This window comes from Rhinolophus hipposideros, assembly GCF_964194185.1.
Source record: "Rhinolophus hipposideros genome assembly, chromosome: 1".
Taxonomy (NCBI): Eukaryota; Metazoa; Chordata; class Mammalia; order Chiroptera; family Rhinolophidae; genus Rhinolophus; species Rhinolophus hipposideros.
In genome coordinates, this window is record NC_138047.1 from 10,647,271 (window position 1) to 10,668,795 (window position 21,525).

At 37.4% G+C, this 21,525-nt stretch overlaps 2 protein-coding genes across 22 annotated transcripts in view; both read left to right on the forward strand.

Moving 5' to 3' along the window:
• LOC308496052 (aldo-keto reductase family 1 member C15-like) overlaps positions 1 to 21,525 on the forward strand; it is a gene marked incomplete at its 5' end in the record, with an annotated part of 236,040 nt that overhangs the window by 201,288 nt on the left and 13,227 nt on the right. The gene's annotated exons all lie outside the window — the stretch shown is intronic.
• The window catches only part of LOC308500436 (ankyrin repeat domain-containing protein 26-like), a 185,809-nt gene that overhangs the window by 159,128 nt on the left and 5,156 nt on the right, over positions 1 to 21,525 (forward strand). For 15 of the 21 annotated variants that reach the window (XR_013993729.1, XM_081055285.1, XM_081055284.1 and 12 more), the window contains 8 exons: positions 4,376 to 4,415; positions 4,800 to 4,861; positions 7,265 to 7,358; positions 11,166 to 11,236; positions 12,562 to 13,494; positions 17,150 to 17,189; positions 17,573 to 17,634; positions 20,041 to 20,134. Coding sequence is in view for 18 of the 21 variants with exons in the window: in XM_081055285.1 (XP_080911411.1) it covers positions 4,376 to 4,415; positions 4,800 to 4,861; positions 7,265 to 7,358; positions 11,166 to 11,236; positions 12,562 to 13,494; positions 17,150 to 17,189; positions 17,573 to 17,634; positions 20,041 to 20,134 (1,396 nt within the window). In the remaining 3 variants the exon portion in view is untranslated. Of the gene's footprint in view, positions 1 to 4,375; positions 4,416 to 4,799; positions 4,862 to 7,264; positions 7,359 to 11,165; positions 11,237 to 12,561; positions 13,495 to 17,149; positions 17,190 to 17,572; positions 17,635 to 20,040; positions 20,135 to 21,525 lie in introns of those variants that run through there. The other 6 variants (XR_013993730.1, XR_013993731.1, XM_081055283.1 and 3 more) reach the window with 4 other exon arrangements.

The following is a 21,525-nucleotide window of genomic DNA, read 5'->3' on the forward strand; positions in this document are numbered from 1 at the left end:
CATCCTTTCAGGCACGGTCTTTCTCTTCATGGCATTATTCCCATGAGCTTGGACTAAAATGTCCCAGATTTCACTTCAATTCTTGTCACGTTTAACAAGAAATTTAATATTTCTTCATTGTTCTGATTCAAGCCCAGACATTCTCGCGACAGCACAGAAAAACACGCAACAACAATGATGACTACCACTCAGCCAGATTCCACCCCATCGACACAAACACAGCTGTGAGACACTGATATACCAAGGTTATGAAACCTTACGGAACTGTTGGTACAGTGCTGCCTATGTAAGAGCTAGGTGGGAAGTTCACAAACTTAATTGTGAGACCTCTCATAGGTACCACTCTTCTCTATCCAATGTTTCTCAGTGGACACTTAGCTTACTTCCGTATCTTGATTATTGCTAATAATGCTCAACAAACCTATGGTTTCAAGCATCTTCTCGGATTAATGTTTTGCATTTCTTTGGATAAATAGCTGGATGCAGGAATGCTGGGTCTCACGGTGTCTCCAGTTTAAAATTTTTGAGGGACCTGCATATTGTTTTCCATTGCAGCTGCACTGACTTGCAGTTTCACCAACAGCACACGAGGGATCCCTTTTCTTCACATCTTCACCAACACTTGTTTGTTGATTTATCGATGATGGCTATTCTGACTGTGTGAAGTGATAGCTCATTGTGTTTTTACTTTTCATTGCTCTCATGATAAGTATCATTGAACAACTTTTCATTATGTCTCTTGGCCACCAGTGTGACTTCTTTGGAGAAAAATCCATTCAGGTTCTCTTCCCATTTTTTCATTCATTGTTGTGTTTTTGGTGTTACGTTTTATGAGTTCCTTATACATTTTGGATATTAACCCTTTATTAGATGTATTATTTCCAAATACCTTCTATTCATTTGGTTGTGTTTTCATTTTGTTGAAGGTTTCCTTTGCTGTGCAAAACTCTTTAATTTGATGTCATATATGTATGGGTCTTGTTTTCTTATCCATTCAGCCACCTTATGTCTTTTTTGGAGCATTTAATCATTTACATTTAAAGTAATTACTTATAAGTATGTGGTTATTGCCATTTTATTAGTCATTCGTTCGTTCATTCATTTTCTCCTCCTTCTCCTTCTTCTTCCTTCTTTTTCTCTTTCTTTGAAACATACCTTTTATCTTTCTTATAATACTGGTTTGTTGGTATAAACTTGTCCATCTTTTTCTTTTCTGGCAAGCTCTTTATCTCTCCTTCGATTCTAAATGATAGCTTTGCTGCACACGGTAATCTTGGTCGTAGGTTATTGCTTTCCATACTTTGACGATTTCTGCTAAGATTTAATAAGAGTCAAGATGAGATTATTATAATGACCCAACCTAAATAGGTTGGTTAAATGAGAGCAGTAGCTCGCTGTATTATAAAATGTGCCAGAAGTATTTTTTGTACAAATTAAGACAAAAAATCCAAGTCATGAAAATAATGCTCAATTTTCTGAACTTCTTATTGCTGATTTCATGAAGGACTCAAGGAAAGTTTCTCACTTATTCTTTGGTTATTGAATTCTCTATTAATATTTTTTGTAATCCTTACTTTTAAAGTCAATACAATGACTTCCAGTACTCAATATAGCAAAACCTGTGTTCATTTATAATTCAAAGTAAAATCTATTTTAGGGCTTATCAGATTATTATGAAATTTTGGCCGTCTTGTGGTTGCTAAATCATCTTACTGTTTGACATACACTACACTTGCTTAATTAACTTGTCTTACCGATTGGTATAAATTTGGCAGGAGTTTTGGAGTTTTTTGAAGATAAACACAGCACAAATAAATGAGAGTTTTGTACAGTTTCTCATTAATTAAAATTTCTGATTATGTAAATGAGGTTCTTAATCTCTATTCATTGAAGGAGAAAATAAATTTAAGCTGCAATACACTAAAAGAAAAACAGTACATTAATTATTTTTTCAGTAGAACTTATTTTAAAAGTTTTTAATTATATGAGTCCTTTTATCTAAATGTGCAGCATAAGGTAATCCATACCAACAGAATCCATACCAACAGATTAGTAATTCTTGGGGCTGGTGGTGGCAGCAATGGGGAGTGACTGTTGAACTGGAATGGGGTTCTTTTTGGTGTCATGAAATGTTTCGGAACTAGAATGATCGTTGTACAAAATTCTGAATGGCCAAAACTCTACTCAATGTTTCCCTTTAAAATGGTCAATTTTATGTTTTGTGGACTATGATCTCACTAAAAGAAGAATTCTATCGAAACCTATTCAGTCGATGACATTAAGATCATGGTACATATTGTAAAACAATCAAATGGCTCATTTAAAACATGTCTTCTGCTCTTGCCTTCCTCACTTAACAACATGTCTAGATGTTGCTCTTGAAGGGGCTCTTTTGTTCTTTGCAGTGTCTGCAGAAATTTCCACTGTGCAGAAGTCACATGACTTATTTATTCGGTCCCCTATGGATGGACAGCCAGCTGATTTGCCACTGTCAATACTGATGCGGGGAACCTCTCCCAGCTCTAGTCTGCAGCGTGCTCGGGGGAGGATAGGACTGAGCCGGGCTGCGAGGGCACACGGAGTTCAGCAGGCCCTCGCTCTCTGTTCTCTGTGTGTCTAGCACAGAGCTTCACTTCAGACCTTGTTTGGGAAGGGGGGACAAAAGGGAGGAACAAAACAGAGGACGTCATGACATGGGAGCTGGGTGCAGAGAAAACGGGTTGAGCAGAATGTGGTCTCTGCCTTGAGAGACCCTGGCTTGAGCCCACCCTGGACCATTTCTCTAGCTCTGGGGCTAGAGATTCTGAGTGATCTTTTCATAATAATATCTGTGGACACATTAGTGGACACATATGCACACATCAAAGGATGAAATCACAATTCAGGATATTTTTCTAAGATAAAATACTCGTTGTAAAGTCATAAGGAAGAAAACATTACCAACAGAGGATGCAACTTTCTCTCTGAGATGATTTTTTACTTTACAATCCTCTTCAGCAATCGGTTCTTTTCATATTATTCTTAAGAAACTTTATTAACTTGGTGTCCCTAGTTGTTAAAGCTAAGTTGAATATTCTTTCATATCTCAAACTCACAGACATCCTGGTCACTTGATTTCTTAGTCCCTATCTTCTTTCAGTCCTGCATGACAATCGTAGATGTATTTGAAGAATTTTAAATCTTCAACTCGGATAATCCTCGTTTTATTATTGTATTTACACTAGATTTTCCCTGCAGTATTCAACTACCAGGCCATATGCAGTAGATAGGTAATTAGAGTTTTATTGTAGTGTTTGTTCTCAGGGAAATAAGGCAACCACGTGTATTTTAAAACGGGGTTTTGTATATCTTTCATATATATAGCAGTGCTTCAAAAAGACTCGTGATTCTGTCATCACATAAGTATTTCTCCTCTATTATTTAAACTTATCTTTCAAAAATTATTTTTAAATAGTTGTCTTGTAGTAACATCATGAATTGGTGATTGACATTTTTTTCATTTAAATTTGTGTTTATTATGATGATATCCAGGAAATAAGAAGTGACATATATCAATAAAAGGGTATTTTATGTTTTAGATTTTGAAATATGTCATTGAAGAATTGAATGCCACGTTTCTATAGCTCTGCTCTTGTTTTATTTTTAAAGTTTCACAAGACCTGTGTAGGCTTTACATTATTCAAAGATACCAGCTGAGAATGTTTTATAGACATCTATCTCCTTAAATCACACGCTTTTTCTGAGTAAAGTCATCTGTGTTTACTTAAATGTATCTACCCAGGTTTTCCTTCTAAGTCCCCTGGGTGACTCAAATTTGACATGTCCCAAAGTGAACTCAGTGCCCCGAAACTTTCTTTTTTCCTGACTGTCTCTATCCTACTTTTTCATGTTTTCCCCAACCTTGCAAATAGCACCATTGAAATACTGAAGCAAGAAAAATCCTGGACCCCAACATCTCCCTGCACATCCAGTGACTCACCACCTTTCATATTTTCTACGTGCCTACCATGTTTTAGAAGTTATGACCGTAATTCACTTTCTACATTTGATTTTGAAGTACTCTTTTGGAGCATTGCATTCCTGATGTTCCCGTTTCAATTGCAGCTGGAATCACTGTTCTAACATATATTTCCAATGATGCAGCACCTCTGCTTAATGAATGGCTCGCCATTACATGAGGGTACAATTCATGTGCTACCTGACACTTGCCTTCTCTGGCTTGGTTCTGATCTTGCACTTTTATCTCTCCATCCTATTCTCAGTGGTTCTGGTTTATTTTTGGTCTTAAAAACTGATAGAATGAGTGAGTCAATGTGCAAGTAAATGAAGGTGCTCCTACATTAAGTTTGGTTTTTGTTTTGTTTTGCGTTTATAGGACAAACCAACAAAACCGGCAATTACAAAAAAAGAAAATGGTATGGATATTATTCAAAGTGCTTCCCAAGAACACACCAATAACGATCATTTGACTCACATTGATAGAGTTCACCAAAATAATAGAAGTGGTATTTTAGTGACTATCTATGAATTTTTAATAGCTTCAATGATGGTAGAAAAATATAACCTGTGTAGATCCAAATGTGATATGTATTTCTATTAAGTACTTTTGTTTTTGCTAAGTTTCTTCAAATGTATCACGACTACTACCACCATTTCTTCTTACAAATATATCAACCTCTGTAATTCTTCTCTCCTGTTACTTTTATCTGATATTCAAAAATGGAGATATACTTGAATGTGTTTTAAAAATGCATAGTAATAAATATTCACAGTAATGTTTCTGTGACTACATTTTATAGTCAAAATGTCAGCATCAGGATTAGGAGAAGAAGAAGACGTAAAATCACCCGAGCATTCTGAGGTACTGTCTTTCATTATTATGATTATTATCGTTATTATTTAAATATCAGCATTCAGTGATGTTGAAACATAGGAGGTATGCTTTGACTGTACTTTTTCACCGCTGAATTTGACTATACAAATTGTTTTCTCACGCTTTAACCAATTATTAATACAAGAGCTATGTGCTATATGTAATAAGACTGCCTAACACAATTCTGCTAACTTGCAACATTCCCTGAAAGAAGGCAGTGTCGTATAATGCAAAACCCTGAAGCCTTTAAGATCATAAGGAATCAGTTTGGGTTCTGAAGTTAACTTTCCCCGAAACTCAAGAATTGTCCCAAGTCGACCTATGGCCAGATATCTGATCGTGGGTTGTGGGCGTGTAAATGTCCTAATGAGATTCAGAAAGAAAGTGTTTGGAGTGTAGTTTTTTTATAACTGGTAACGTGACAAGATAATGTATGGTACTTCAAAGTATTATTATATTTGTATTGTCAAGTAGATCTGCAAGGAGCTTTCCAGGGAAGGAAGAGCATGGTGAATAGTCATAGCAGATAGGATTCTTCTAACAGCACTTGGCTGAGCGCTGGTTTAATGTGCACATACATCTGTATTGTATCTGGGAAACCATTTACTCGCTCCTTCCATGGAGTCTTGTTCAGTTAAAACAGCATGCGTTGAGTAACTTTCAGCCAACCAACCTGTCGTAATATAAGTACAAAGTAATGATGAACAAATCTGAGATGAAAGCTGTGGAAAGAGCTAGGAAGGCAGTGATTTTTATACATGCGTCTGCGGCCTAACGATACAAGCAGTATATTTGAAGGCGGGGAACGTGCTAGTATCCTGGATTGGTCACTTACTGGCTGTAGGATCTTGGAAAAGTTTTTACCCTGCCCACGTCAGTGATCTAATTCATAACGATGGAGTGATACCTACCTTTCAGCATTGTGTAATGAACAGATGTGATAGCAAATGTGGAAACACTTTGTAAACTGTAACGGGTGCTGTGGAAATGTAAGACACAATGATCACATTGGCTTGTAGTGACTTATTAATATCGGGACTATCTGTAACCTGAAGGACAAGGAATGGCAGTGGTGACAAGAACAGAACAGAAAAGTTAGAAGGGGCATGTGGATTGTTAATTTGGGGATGTTAAGGTTCAGGGGACTGTGACTGGCCATGTCCCAAAGGTCTGAAGTGGTTTGGAGCGTGAGGCCTTCTTGATGAGATCTCATATTTTGACCTGAAGCAAATGTCTGTTATTAGATACCAGTTGTGTGCTGGTCTGTTTGGCACTGAGTGTAGAAATTGAGGGGTTAAGCTACAGTGGTAGGAGCAGAAAAACAAGTACACAATACATGCTTTCTATAAAGGAAATGGAGAATGTTAGGTTAGAGAATAAGGGGGTATTACAGTTGGAATGGGAGTGGGAGTAGAATTTAAATGGTCAGAAAAGACCTTTCTGAGTGTGACAAAAGCTGCCAAGTGAAGCATGAGAGGTAGCCAGTCATGTGAAGGTCTAGAAGCAAAACCCGCTAGACAGAGACAACAGTGGATCGCACTGCTCATCAGTTACTCTGATGTCTTAGAAAGGCCAGGAAGCAGGCAGTGCGGTAAGCATCACGAAACCATCTTTATATTGGTTGTTTTGTGTAGAAGAGAAATAAAATGTGCATGATAAGTGCCTGGCCCATTTTAAATGGTTATTAAACATGTTATTATTTTTTTCCGTAATGAAAACTTAATCTATAATATTTTTGAAGAGTTGCATAACTATGTCTAATTTTTGGCTATTATTTAAAGATAATTTAAAGAAATATTTTTCTGACTTCCTTGCCATTTCATTCAACCACTTTTCCAATCAAAATATTTTATCAAATAATAGTTTGCTTTTTCCAATCCCTTGTTTATGAAAATGAAGTAGGTTCTCAATAGTTCCGTTTACCCTCAACGCGATGTACAGCAACGTTTCTTACCCTGTTAACCATCTCTTTTTGGCCCTAAGGCAGGACTGTCTGTTGAAATATTTAAAACTTGGAATTAGTGCACTTCTTAACGTTTATGTGTACATACTTATTTTCAAAGTGTCCTCCCATGCTGGTGGGATGCAAAGTAATTTTCGGTGTTTGAAGTTAGTTCCTTGGAGAAGTGAGCATGGTCAGAAGTTTTGTGTCTGTGGAAGGTTTTGCTCTGGTTACATGTGCACTTTAGAGTCAGACAGGAGCCCAATGAAGATGGAAGAGGAAGCTGAGCTAGAGAGCACCTCCAGGCTTTTCTGTTTAGATGGTTTGGATTTCAAGACATGCTTGTCTTATTGTTCAGTCTAATTCCTTTTAAAGGGGATAGTTCAGATATATTCTTAGAAGGGATTAGAAATCAGTATACAACTCATGATTGATATAAATTTTAACAGACTATTCCTGAAAGACGTCCACGGAAATACGTTGCTCCTTTCCTGTTTGCTGCCAATCAAAGGGGAAAATCTATACTTCCTACAGAAGAAGAAGGTAAGACCTGGATTTTGCAAAAAAGTCTTTCACCTGATTGTTGACTTAAAACATGAATATGACATAGTCTAAGAGCGAAAGACAATCACCTATTAGATGCTTACTGAGGAAAATTATGTGAAAAGGACAAAACTTGTATAGTGCTCAGGAATCAGTAACCGATTCAAGTGGGAGTGCAACCAGAGGAGCTCAATTATTTGTTCCATTTCAAGATATTCTGTCACCTATGGATAGTCAGGAAATAAAGAAGAGGAAAAGAATAAAAGAGGAATGAAGAATGACAAAGGCAGAATTTATGGGGAGTCAATGAAAAAAAATGAATCAGGTATATAGAGTATAAGGTAGTAAATAATCGTTTTGAAAAAGGAGGAGCAGAATTTTTGAAATGTGGGAAGAATAGAAAGAGAGCTTCCAGTGCCAAAACGTGTCTGAGCTTTTTCTCACATTGGGACTAGTTTGCGGAGTGAGATACGTGGCCACGTAGAACTCTATTTATCCACCATCGATCACCTTAAGTCTACGTGGTCAGCTGTAAATGTATATAACTTAATGCCATATAAAACGCTGTGACTTCATAGGGTAGTATCGTACAGAGCAAAAGAAGAGCATTGGACGGAAGCAGAGAGCAGGATCAGTTATGGGATATTCCGGGTGGCAATAACCTGACCAAACGTCCATGAGAGAGTCCATGACTCCAAATGCAGTTGCATTTTTGGGAGAAATGATGGCAGCAGGTCTCGTATCTGCATGTCTCACAAGGAATGAGGGGGCACCAAGGTGCTTGTCCACAGACCATGCTCTGTGCAGAGAGGGTGGTGACTTCTTTTCAGAGAATTCTGGAAGAGGAGGCATCGGATAGTGAAGACATAACAGGATCGAGAAACAGCATTATTTTGTGTGTGTTTTTCTGACCTTATTTATGACCAAAGGGAAGCAAGAAAATGAAGAAATAGAAGTGATACTTATAAGATACTAGCACTAAACAGAGAGGAAAGAAAAAGTTGTGGGGATAATCCACAGAAAGAATGAAAATGGCTTCATCTAGGTAATTTTGGACTTGATGAAGAAATGTGAGAGACCTCGTTTGAATGGCTTCAGTGTATTTGCTCTGAAACAGAAGTTGAGATCATTTCTGCTCCAGAGAATCCTGGAAGCAGGAGGAAGTGCTGGAATGGGATAAACTGTAGCCACTCATTTAACTCCTCAGGATTCTCAGGCAGCCAAGATATATAGGTTACTCTGGTATTTGTAATTCCAAAGAGATGAGTTTGAATAGAGCACATGGCTGTGTTTTTTTAGGGGTTGATTCTTTGATAAAATGGCTGTTTTATAAAACCACTTAGTGTATAGCATGAGATACCAAAGGAAAGTAAGATTGGAAAAAAAAGAAATTATAGATTTCATTCCCTAAGGGCTAAGATTTTGTTTTCAGTAAATGTTACACCGATTTTGAAATGTAGAAGTCTTTTTATATCTAATATTTCTGTGTTGTTGAATCAATTTTCCCTCTTTCGATATCATATTTCATGTTGATAGCTCATCCTACATCATTTCTTAGAGAAGTTTGATACACCTTTTTGCACGAGCAGATTGAGAAACTGCTCGATGGCTGTAAAGTAGATGATATAAGAAGTGTAGGCACACTAGTAGCCCACATTGGTTTGAAAAGAAATGAATATTTTTATAAACTGGTATTCTATAATTGTATATCCCAGCTGATGGATTCATGACACTCTGTCCTTTGACAAATGAATTATGCATTCAACAGAACTCTTATGACAACTGTGTGCTTGTTCAATTACAGTCAAATTGAAGAACATGATAAATACTTGTAGTCTGATGGTATCAATGTTTCTGATGCATTGCAGTCAAGATATGCTGTGGATTCTATCCTCAGCTTTCCTATTGACCCAGTCTTCAGATAAAAAATATTATCTTTTACGTGCTCACAGTCTTCTTCTTACTCATACCTTTTAGTTTCCGTTTTACAAATGTACTTGATTGATTTCACGTAAATAATATAGATGTCATTGCTGGTATCCATGTTTGAGAAAAAAGATATTTACAAGAATAAGAAAAAGAGATTTAAAACATGTGCTCTTTAACTAAGCACACGTTTCAACTTGTGTTTTGAACTCTAAATTTCTCAATTTGGAATTCATGTATTTAATAGGGGTTCCCCGAAGTTTATTATCATATACGAACTTTTTTCCAGTATCCTAAAATGCTCATTTGAATGTTGACCTTTACCTAAAGGAGCCTCCAGTTGCTAACATGTCAATGTATGTTTTTACTTTACGTCTCTTAGTGTTGTTACACCAATGATCTTAGGCTAACCTGATGTTCTGATTAGCAGATTCTGTGTGTGTGGGGGGTGGGGGGGGCTGGTGAGCTTATGGTGTGTTTGATTATTTAAAGTGCACGGAAGAATTAATCATAATGAATATTTGATACACACAATCTTTGGAAACTTTGGGGTCTTAGGATCCTTTTCGCCATTAAGAATTAAAAAAAAAAAAGACAGAAAGAATTGTTGAGATTCCAAAGAGTTTTGTGTTAGTCAGGAGTATCTGTTGATGTTTGCAATATTAGAAATTAAAACAGAGAAATTTAAAGTACTAGAACATGTAGTCATATATTCCATCAGCCCTTAGAGATATGACCCAGTCACCACGAGAAATATGATGTTACCACATATTGTGGTTGTCGATCACTCTCGGGACACTTATAAGAGAATGAGAGTGAAAATGGCAAATGATATTTAGTATTCCTGAGAAGATAGTTTTGACCTCTTCGGGCCCCTGAACTGATACATCTTGGGACTTCAGGGACTCTCACATTACATTGAGAGCTACCTTTTGAAACCCCATACGGGGATCATGGATGTGACATGACAAAGCTACTCCTCGTGTTGTAACAGGTTAAAGCTTCACCTCTAGAGTCGTTTCTTTTCTGTTGCCCCTGTCTTAAAAACTCTCAATCGCAGAATTTTCTTAATTAAAAAAGGAAAATAATTTTGTTCTATATTCCATTCTGTGTTGTGACACTCTGTACCCTTTGGAGGTAGCCAGATCAGACCTAATCTGATCCTATCTTTGCTGGAAGACATAAGGTCACCCAAGGCTGTCATTTGTCGTATGAAGTTCTGTTTATGTAAGGCATAAAGGATGAATTCTGTAGATATTGGTGCATTTAGAAAAGACCATTTCCTTGGAATAAGTGGTCTCTTATTTGACGTAGTACCATTCACGAAAAGTTTTGAAACCCACATTTTACATGTCTATTTATAAGTTAAAATAGGTGGTTGGATATAACTTTTGATAATAAGATAGGCATCCATAGCCTGAACAATCTTAACTATTAAGAACCAAAGCTGTGATCGGAAACACATTATGTAACAGAAATTGCTGAATGGCAACACTTCATGGACTGCATCTGTGTGAATGGCAGGTATAGGACACATAAAGTAACGTGTACTATGAATGAGTAGCGTGTTTGGGGAAAGGGAGGATATAGGGCTGCTTATCTGAAGTTACTCTTAGGAGGTAGAGAACAGAGTACATGGCGACTTGATACGTGGATTTTGACATGTTTGTATGCCTTCAACTTTTTGACATCAGTTATTTCCCAAATAGTTTGTTGCAGTTTTAGATAATCAGAAGTATTTTTCAGTCAGTGTTCAGTGAAAGACTAAGCTTAATTTAAACTCTCTATTGATAACATGTTATTTTCTGTTTTTATAGAGATTATACTTTTTATCAGTGTCCTGAGTAGTTCATTATAACTAACGTATAGATTTATCTGCAGAAATACACGTAAGCATGGAATCAGAGCAAGAGCAAGTGAGGCTTGATGGAAGTGAAAATAACCACTATCATGTACGTGAAAATTTTCTTTTAAATTTCTAGTACAATGTCATTTTTTATGCATCAATAGTGTAACACGGCCATTGAAATTCACTTTCCAGGTAGCCTTTTAAGAGTCAATAGGTCATAATTGAATATTATTTTCATCACATTTGAACTGCTCACAAAACTTGAAATATTGTTAGAATCTATAGTTACTTGTAAATCAATTTTATTCCTGGAATTGAGGCAAAAAGCAAAAAACAAAACAAAACAAAACAAAAAGTCCTGAATATATTTTGGTTCTTCATTGTTATCAGTTTCTTACATGACAAAGAAGGTACCATCGACTATTGAATCAGACGATTAAGTGGTTGAAATTATGGACACTGTGCAAATGCTGACCACCGAGTCGGACTCGTGTGAAAGGAGTCATCATTCTCAGTAGTTCAAAATTGGGAGTTTTGTATGGCAACTCACTAAGGCCGAGGTTAGAGATGGACTCTGCCTTGGGACCTCTGTGTAATTGACTTCCAAGTCTACATTCAGGGAGAGGATGGGGTCATGAAATCAACTCACCTGCCAATTAAGAGAATCACACCCTGCACGATGAGAACTTCCGGGTGGCGTACAAGCATTCAGTTTGTAGTTCCTTTCATTTTGGTGTAGGAAATCAGTCCGTAGTACTCATTGTTTCTCTCCGCTCACCTCAGCGGGTATTAGAATCAATTGGAACAGGAGGCACCAGGTAACTCTATGAATGCATAACCCATCCACAGTATATACTTTGAATGATTGTTTATGAATTTGTTTTTCTTTCTGTTTCATGTCAATGATTTTGGCTCCTAATAATTTAAAGTTTGCCTCTTCTCCAGGTATTAATCTTTAAAAAAGTTGTTACGTTCCCTGTAGGTACTCACTAATTAAGATATGGTGGAGTGAAATATTTTAGGAAATGTAATGTATCCGAATATATGCAGAGTTTATACTTTTACTGTGGATTTGCTATATTCTCAAACTGTAAACTCTATTTTAAAGTGTGTTGAGATTTCTTAATCATGTATGCCTTCTCATTGTGTATCTTTTCCAAATCTGAGACATAAACTTCTCTTAGGATTTGAAAATTCTGTTTTCACTTCCATGGATTCAGCATCTTATATTAAATTTTTGAACGTTGATGAATTTATGCTCGTATAAAGTTGGAGATTTGGGATATCCACTTACTGCAATCAGTGGGATAGCCATTTATTGCAAGTTTTTCATTATATAAACATATAGGTTCTTCTTTAATTTGAGAGGATATCACAATATGTCATTTCATTAAGGACTAGCTACAAGTCTTTTTTTCTTTTACTTAGGTTTCTGAGAGTCATGAAATACAAAATGATCTGTGGCATGATATTGCCACATCAAGACTGAAACTAAACACAGCTAAAAATAAGCAACGGGAAATGGAAAAAATGTGTTTTGAGCACATTCCAATTGTAGAAGGAAAGATCGACCAATCTCAAAACACAATAAAAATGCTTGAGGAAACGCTAACAGAAACCAGATTTCAGTATCATCGACAGCTGAATGTTCTGACAGCTGAGAATAAAAGACTAACCTCTGAACTGGGAAGTGAAATAAAAAACAGAGAGAGACTGGAAACAAAAGTTGAATTCTACCGTTGTAGACTGGCTACTGCTATCCAAGATTTTGAGCAGAGTCAGGAATCGAAAAGAGGCATACAGCTTACTTTCCAGAGAGTAGGAGAGGAACTGTTTGCTTTACGGGAAAAACTGAGTTTCGATCTATCTAACCTCGCACATAACAATGAGATTCTTTATCAACGACTTTCTAATGCGGAAAGTAAATTCCGTAGCCTACAAGCTGAGTTCCATCACACAAGAGATGTTCTTAGAGAAGCTTGTTTGGTTTTAGAATGTGTTCAGAGAGACTTAAGCCAAAGACAATGTCATAAAACGGAAATTGAACACATGTATCAAAGTGAACGAGAAAAAATGAATACATACGTTGCAAAGCTGGAATGCCTAGAGGAGAGGTATTCTAACCTAAAAAGTGAGAATATGTTGCTTCGACAGCAACTGGACGATGCTCGCAACAAAAGTCACAATGAAAAGAGAGTAATTAATATCCAAGACCAGATTCAGGATATCCTAAAATTATTTCAAGCTCAAACAGAGAAAGTAGCCCTTATGGTGAAGGAGACCAATAAAGTGGTGAGCAATGAATGCACTCACTTATACGAAAGACTGCGTCAGCTTGAAAATATTGAAGCAGAAAGAGAAGTAAGTATCCACAGAGATAAATAGTTTTCAAATTTCCTGAAAGAAAATTCAATGTTCAGATCTTTGATGATGGTGAAATGTTGAATGTAGTTGAATATTAAAACTATATATGCTACAAAGGTATTTTCTGTAGCAGCTTAAAAGTATACATTGTATCCAGCAAATAAAAATTAGACCTGCGAGGTGCTTCACTTTGAAGAAAGACATTGTGTTGCCCTAAAATACTAAAGCAGAATTTGTTAATAGATATAGATTGATACTAGCAATTTAGTCTTGTACTGCTAAAATAACAATTGAATCTTTCTGTCACCACAGTGTTATTCCATTTCTCATTAATTAAAATTTCTGATTAGGTAAATAAGGTTCTTAATCTCTATTCATTGAATAAGAAAATAAATTTAAGCTGCAATACTCTAAAAGAAAAAAGTACATGAATCATTTTTTCAGTAGAACTTATTTTTAAAAGGTTTTAAATATATGAGTCCTTTTATCTGAAATGTGCAGAATAAGGTAATACATACCAACAGAAGGCAGATTAGTAGTTCTTGGGGCTGGTGGTGGTGGAATGGGGAGTGACTGTTTAATTGGAATGGGTTCTTTTCTGGTATCATGAAATATTCCTGAACTAGACCTGATCGTTGTACAAAATTGTGAATGTACAAAACTCTACTTAATTTTTCCCTTTAAAATGGTCAATATTACGTTTTGTAAACTGTGACCTCACTAAAAGAAGAATATTATCATAACACTATTCAGTCGATGACATTAACATCATGGTACATATTTAAAAACAATCAAATGGCTCATTTAAAACATGTCTTCTGCTCTTGCCTTCCTCACATAACAACATGTCTAGATGTTGCTCTTGAAGGGGCTCCTTTGTTCTTTGCAGTGGCGGCAGAAATTTCCACTGTGCAGAAGTCACATGACTTATTTATTCGGTCCCCTATGGATGGACAGCCAGCTGATTTGCCACTGTCAACACTGATGCAGGGAACCTCTCCCGGCTCTAGTCTGCAGCGTGCTTGGGGGGAGGATCGGACTGAGCCGGGCTGCGAGGGCGCACAGACTTCAGCAGGGCCCTGCTCTCTGTTCTCTGTGTGTCTAGCACAGGGCTTCACTTCTGACCTTGTTTGGGAAGGGGAGACAAAAGGGAGGAACAAACAGAGGATGTCATGACATGGGAGCTGGGTGGGGAGAAAACGGGTTGAGCAAAACATGGTCTCTGATTTGGGAGACAGGTGACCTGGGCTTGAGCCCACACTGGACCATTTCCCAGCTATGAGACGATGGGCAGCTCACCGAGCTTTGGGGGCTAGAGATTCTGAGTGATCTTTTCATAATATTATGTGTGGACACATTAGTGTACACATATGCACACATCAAAGGATGAAATCACAATTCACGATATTTTTCTAATATAAAATACACGTTGTTGTAAAGTCATAAGGAAGAAAACATTACCAACAGAGTATACAACATTCTCTCTGAGATGATTTTTTTTACTTTTCAAATCCTCTTCAGCAATTGGTTCATTTCATATTATTCTTAAGAAACTTTATTAACTTGGTGTCCATAGTTGTTAAAGCTAAGTTGAAAATTCTTTCATATCTCAATCTCAGACGTCCTCGTCACTTGATATTCTAGTCCCTTTCTTCTTTCAGTCCTGCATGGCAATCATAGATGTATTTGAAGACTTTTAAATCTTCAACTTGGATAATCCTCGTTTTATTATTGTATTTACACTAGATTTTCCCTGCAATATTTAACTACCAGGCCATATGCAGTAGATAGCTAATTAGACTTTTATTGTAGTGTTTGTTCTCAGGGAAATAGGAAACCACGTGAATTTTAAAACAGGGTTTTGTATGTCTTTCATATATATAGCAGTGCTTCAAAATGACTCGTGATTCTGTCATCACTTAAGCATTTCTCCTCTTCTATTTTAAACTTATCTTTCAAAAATTATTTTTAAATAGTTGTCTTGTAGTAACATCATGAATTGGTGATTGATAATTTTTTCATTAAACTTTAAGTGTTTATTATGACGATGTCCCAGAAATTAGAAGTTACGTATATCCATAAAATGGTATTTTATATTTTAGATTTTGAAGTATGTAATTGAAGAATTGAATCCCACCTTTCTATAGCTCTGCTCTTGTTTTATTATTAAAGTTTCACAAAATCTGTGTAGGCTTTACATTATTGAAAGATATCAGCTGAGAATGTTTTATAAACATCTATCTTCTTAAATCACACGCATTTTCTGAGTAAAGTCATCTGTGTTTACTTAAATGTATCTACCCAGATTTTTCTTCTAAGTCCCCTGGGTGACTCAAATTTGACATGTCCCAAAGTGAACTCAGTGCCCGAACCTTTCTTTTTTCCTGACTATCTCTATTCTACTCTGTCATCTGTTTTCCCCAACCTTGCAAATAGCACCATTGAAATACTGAAGCAAGATAAATGCTGGACCGTAACTCTCCATGGAATCACCACATCCAGTGACTCACCACCTTTTATATTTTCTACGTGCCTACCATATTTTAGAAGTTATGACCGTAATTCACTTTCTCACATTTGATTTTGAGGTTCTCTTTTGGAGCTTTGCATCCCTGATGTTCCCGTTTCAATTGAGCTGGAATCACTTTTCTAAATTATAATTCCAACGATGCAGTGCCGTGCGGAGCGTCCGGCGGGGTCTCAGCTCATGCTCCCCACATAAGAACACAGGGCTTGGTGAGGCCAAAAGGAACACCCATGGAGCCATAGATTGGGGAGTCAAACCAATATATTCTCGCTGGCGACTGGGCTGGAGTCACAGGAAGCAGGATCTACATAATCTGCAACCCGCCATCCTAACAGCAGTCAGAGCTTGCCAGACACCATCTTCTTGCTAGGCCCCATTTTCTCTGCCAGCGTAGCCACAGCAGTTATATTAGTGGCCAATTGCTCACTGGTTACAGCTGATGGCCAGCTAGCCACAGCTGATGGACATCCAATCACAGTTGATGGTCAGTTACTACCTGAGCCAGCACCATTCTATGTGAGGTCGAGAGCATGGAAACTGCTTTCTGGAAACTGCTTTCTGGGCTTTGTCCCTACATGCACCAACTCTGCTTAATGTATGGCACTCCATTACATGAGGGTACAATTCATGTGCTACCTAACACGTGCCTTCTTTAGCTTGGTTCTGATCTTGCACTTTTATCTCTCCATCCTATTCTCAGTGGTTCCGCTTTACCTCATTCCTTTGGTACCCTCCCTTCCTATATCGACTCATACCTCATGTTTTTGTTCCTGATGCCCTTTCTAGAATCCTTTCTCTCGCCTTCCTCTGTACTTAGCATAACTTTCAAGGTGCAGCCCTAACTTTGCTGCATCTGCTGAGCTGCATTTACTGTGCTTTATTCAGTTCAAGTGTCCAAAGAGCCAGTGATACTTTTCTAACGGTTCTCATGTATCTTTACCCAGACTAGAATTAGGACAACATCTGTTATTTATATTTTCAGCTTCTCTGGGGTTAGTTCCTATGATTCGATGAATACAGTTAATATTTGGGGTCTTAAAAACTGATGGAATGAGTGAGTCAATGAGCAAGTAAATGAATGTGCACCTTTATTAAGTTGGGTTTTGTTTTGTTTTGTGATTATAGGACAAACCAACAAAACCGGCAATTAGAAAACAAGAAAATGGTATGTATATTATTCAAAGTGCTTCCCAAGAGCTCACCAATAATTATAATTTGACTCCCATTGATGGAGTTCACCAAAATAATAGAAGTGGTGTTTTAGTGACTACCTATGAATTTTTAATAGCTTCAATGATGGTAGAAAAATATAACCTGTGTAGATCCAAATGTGATATTCATTTCTATTAAGTACTTTTGTTTTTGCTAAGTTTCTTCAAATGTATCACGACTACTACCAACATTACTTCTTACAAATATGTCAACCTCTGTAGTTCTTCTCTCCTATTACTTTTATATGATATTCAAAAATGGAGATGACTTGAATGTGTATTTAAAATGCATAGTAATAAATATTCACAGTAATGTTTCTGTGACTACATTTTATAGTCAAAATGACAGCATCAGGATTAGGAGAAGAAGAAGACGTAAACTCACCTGGGGATTCTGAGGTACTGTCTTTCATTATTATGATTATTATCGTTATGATTTAAAATCAGCATTCTGTGATGTTGAAACATAGAAGGTATGCTTTGACTGTACTTTCTCACTGCTGCATTTCCACATACAAATTGTTTTCTCATGGTTTAACCTATTATTAATACAAGACCTATGTGCTGAATATAATAAGACAGCCTAGCACAATTCTGCTAACTTGCAACATTCCCTGAAAGAAGGCAGTGTAGTATAATGAAAAACACTGAAGCCGTCAAGATCATAAAAATTCAGTTTGGGTTCTGAAGTTAACTTTCCCCGAAATTCAACAATTGTCCCAAGTCGACCTATGGCCAGATATATGATCATGGTTTTTGTGGGCGTGTAAATGTCCTAATGAGATTCAGAAAGAGCGTTTGGAGTGTAGTTTTTTTTATAACTGGGAACGTGACAAGATAATGCGTGGTATTTCAAAGTATTATTATATTTGTATTGTCAAGTAGATCTGCAAGGAGCTTTTCCAGGGAAGGAAGAGCATGGTGCATAGTCATAAGCAGATAGGATTCTTCTAACAGCACTTGGCTGAGCGCTGGTTTCATGTGCACATACATCAGTATTGTGTCTGGGAAACCATTTACTCGCTCCTTCCATACAGTCTTGTTCAGTTAAAACAGCATGCATTGAGTAACTTTCTGCCAACCAACCTGTGTTAATATAAGTACAAAGTGGTGATGAGCTAATCTGAGGTGAAAGCTGTGGAAAGAGATAGGAAGGCAGTGATTTTGATACATGCGTTCTCTGACTAACGATACAAGCAGTGTATTTGAAGGCTGGGAACGTGTTAGCATCCTGGATTGGTCACTTACTGGCTCTGGGATCTTGGAAAACTTTTTACCCTGCCCATGTCAGTGATCTGATTCGTAACGATGGAGTCATACCTACCTTTCAGGGTTGTGTAATGAACAGATGTGATAGCAAATGTGGAAACACTTGTAAACTGTAACGGGTGCTGTGGAAATGTAAGACACAAGGATCACAGTGGCTTGTGGTGAATTATTAATAGCGGGACTTTCCTTAACCTGAAGGACAAAGAATGGCAGTGGTGACAAGAACAGAACGGGAAAGTTAGAAGGGGCATGTGGATTGCTAATTTGGGGGTGTTAAGGTTCAGGAGACTGTGACTGGCCATGTCCCAAAGGTCTGAAGTGGTTTGGGGCATGAGGCCTTCTTGATGAGATCTTATGTTTTGACCTGAAGCAAAGGTCTGTTATTAGATACCAGTTGTGTGCCGGGCAGTTTGGCACTGAGTGTTGAAGTTGAAAGGTTAAGCTACAGTTGTAGGATCAGAAAAACAAGTTCACAATGCATGTTTCCTGTAAAGGAAATGGAGAATGTTAGGTTAGAGAATAAGGGGGTATTACAGTTGGAATGGGAGTGGGAGTAGAATTTAAATGGTCAGAAAAGACCTTTCTGAGTGTGACAAAAGCTGCCAAGTGAAGCATGAGAGGTAGCCAGTCATGTGAAGGTCTAGAAGCAAACCCTGCTAGACAGAGACAACAGTGGATCGCACTGCTCATCAGTTACTCCGATGTCTTAGAAAGGCCAGGAAGCAGCCTGTGCGGTAACTATCAAGAAACCATCTCTATATCTGTTGTTTTGTGTAGAAGAGAAATAAAACATGAATGATAAATGCCTAGCCACTTTAGATGGTTAATAAATATATGTTCTTATTTTTTTCCCTAATGAAAACTTAAACAATAGTTATTTTTGAAGAGTTGCATAACCATGTCAAATTTTTGGCTATTATTTAAAGATAATTTAAAGAAATATTTTTCTGACTTCCTTGCCATTTCATTCAACCACTTTTCCTATCAAAATATTTTATCAAGTAATAGTTTGCTTTTCCCAAGCCCTTGTTTACCAAAATGAAGTAGGTTCTCCATAGTTCTTTTTACCCGCAACGCGATGTCCACCACCGTTTCTTACCCTGTCAACCCTCTTATTTTGGCACCAAAGCAGTTCTGTCCGTTGGACTATTTAAACCTTGGACTAAGTGCACTTCTTAACGTTTATGTGTACATACTTATTTTCAAAGTGTCCTCCCATGCTGGTGGGATGCAAAGCAGATTTCGGTGTTTGAAGTTAGTTCCTTGATGAAGTGAGCATGGTCAGCAGTGTCGTGTCTGTGAAAGCCTTTGCTCTGGTTCCATGTGCACTTTAGAGTCAGACAGGAGCCAAATGAAGACGGAAAACGAGGCTGAGCTAGACAGCGTCTCCAGGCTTTTCTGTTTCGATGGGTTGGTTTTCAAGACATGCTTGTCTTATTGTTCAGTCTAATTCTTTTTAAAGGGGGCAATTCAGATATATTCTTAGAAGGGATTAGAAATCAGTATACAACTCATGATTGATATAAATTTTAACAGAGTATTCCTGAAAGACGTCCACGGAAATACGTTGCTCCTTTCCTGTTTGCTGCCAATCAAAGGGGAAAATCTATACTTCCTACAGAAGAAGAAGGTAAGACCTGGATTTTGCAAAAAAGTCTTTCACCTGATTGTTGACTTAAAACATGAATATGACATAGTCTAAGAGCGAAAGACAATCACCTATTAGATGCCTACTGAGGAAAATTATGTGAAAAGGACAAAACTTGTATAGTGCTCAGGAATCAGTAACCGATTCAAGTGGGAGTGCAACCAGAGGAGCTCAATTATTTGTTCCATTTCAAGACATTCTGTCACCTATGGAGAGTCAGGAAATAAAGAAGAGGAAAAGAATAAAAGAGGAATGAAGAATGACAAAGGCAGAATTTATGGGGAGTCAATGAAAAAAAATGAATCAGGTATATAGAGTATAAGAGAGTAAATAATCGTTTTGAAAAAGGAGGAGCAGAATTTTTGAAATGTGGGAAGAATAGAAAGAGAGCTTCCAGTGCCAAAATGTGTCCGAGCTTTTTCTCACATTGGGACTAGTTTGCGGAGTGAGATACGTGGCCACGTAGAACTCTATTTATCCACCATTGATCACCTTAAGTCTACGTGGTCAGCTGTAAATGTATATAACTTAATGCCATATAAAACGCTGTGACTTCATAGGGTAGTATCGTACAGAGCAAAAGAAGAGCATTGGAAGGAAGCAGAGAGCAGGATCAGTTATGGGATATTCCGGGTGGCAATAACCTGACCAAACGTCCATGAGAGAGTCCGTGACTCCAAATGCAGTTGCATTTTTGGGAGAAATGATGGCAGCAGGTCTCGTATCTGCATGTCTCACAAGGAATGAGGGGGCACCAAGGTGCTCGTCCACAGACCATGCTCTGTGCAGAGAGGGTGGTGACTTCTTTTCAGAGAATTCGGAAGAGGAGGCATCGGATAGTGAAGACATAACAGGATCGAGAAACAGCATTATTTTGTGTGTGTTTTTCTGACCTTATTTATGACCAAAGGGAAGCAAGAAAATGAAGAAATAGAAGTGATACTTATAAGATACTAGCACTAAACAGAGAGGAAAGAAAAAGTTGTGGGGATAATCCACAGAAAGAATGAAAATGGCTTCATCTAGGTAATTTTGGACTTGATGAGGAAATGTGAGAGACCTCGTTTGAATGGCTTCAGTGTATTTGCTCTGAAACAGAAGTTGAGATCATTGCTGCTCCAGAGAATCCTGGAAGCAGGAGGAAGTGCTGGAATGGGATAAACTGTAGCCACTCATTTAACTCCTCAGGATTCTCAGGCAGCCAAGATACATAGGTTACTCTGGTATTTGTAATTCCAAAGAGATGAGTTTGAATAGAGCACATGGCTGTGTTTTTTTAGGGGTTGATTCTTTGATAAAATGGCTGTTTTATAAAACCACTTAGTGTATAGCATGAGATACCAAAGGAAAGTAAGATTGGAAAAAAAAGAAAT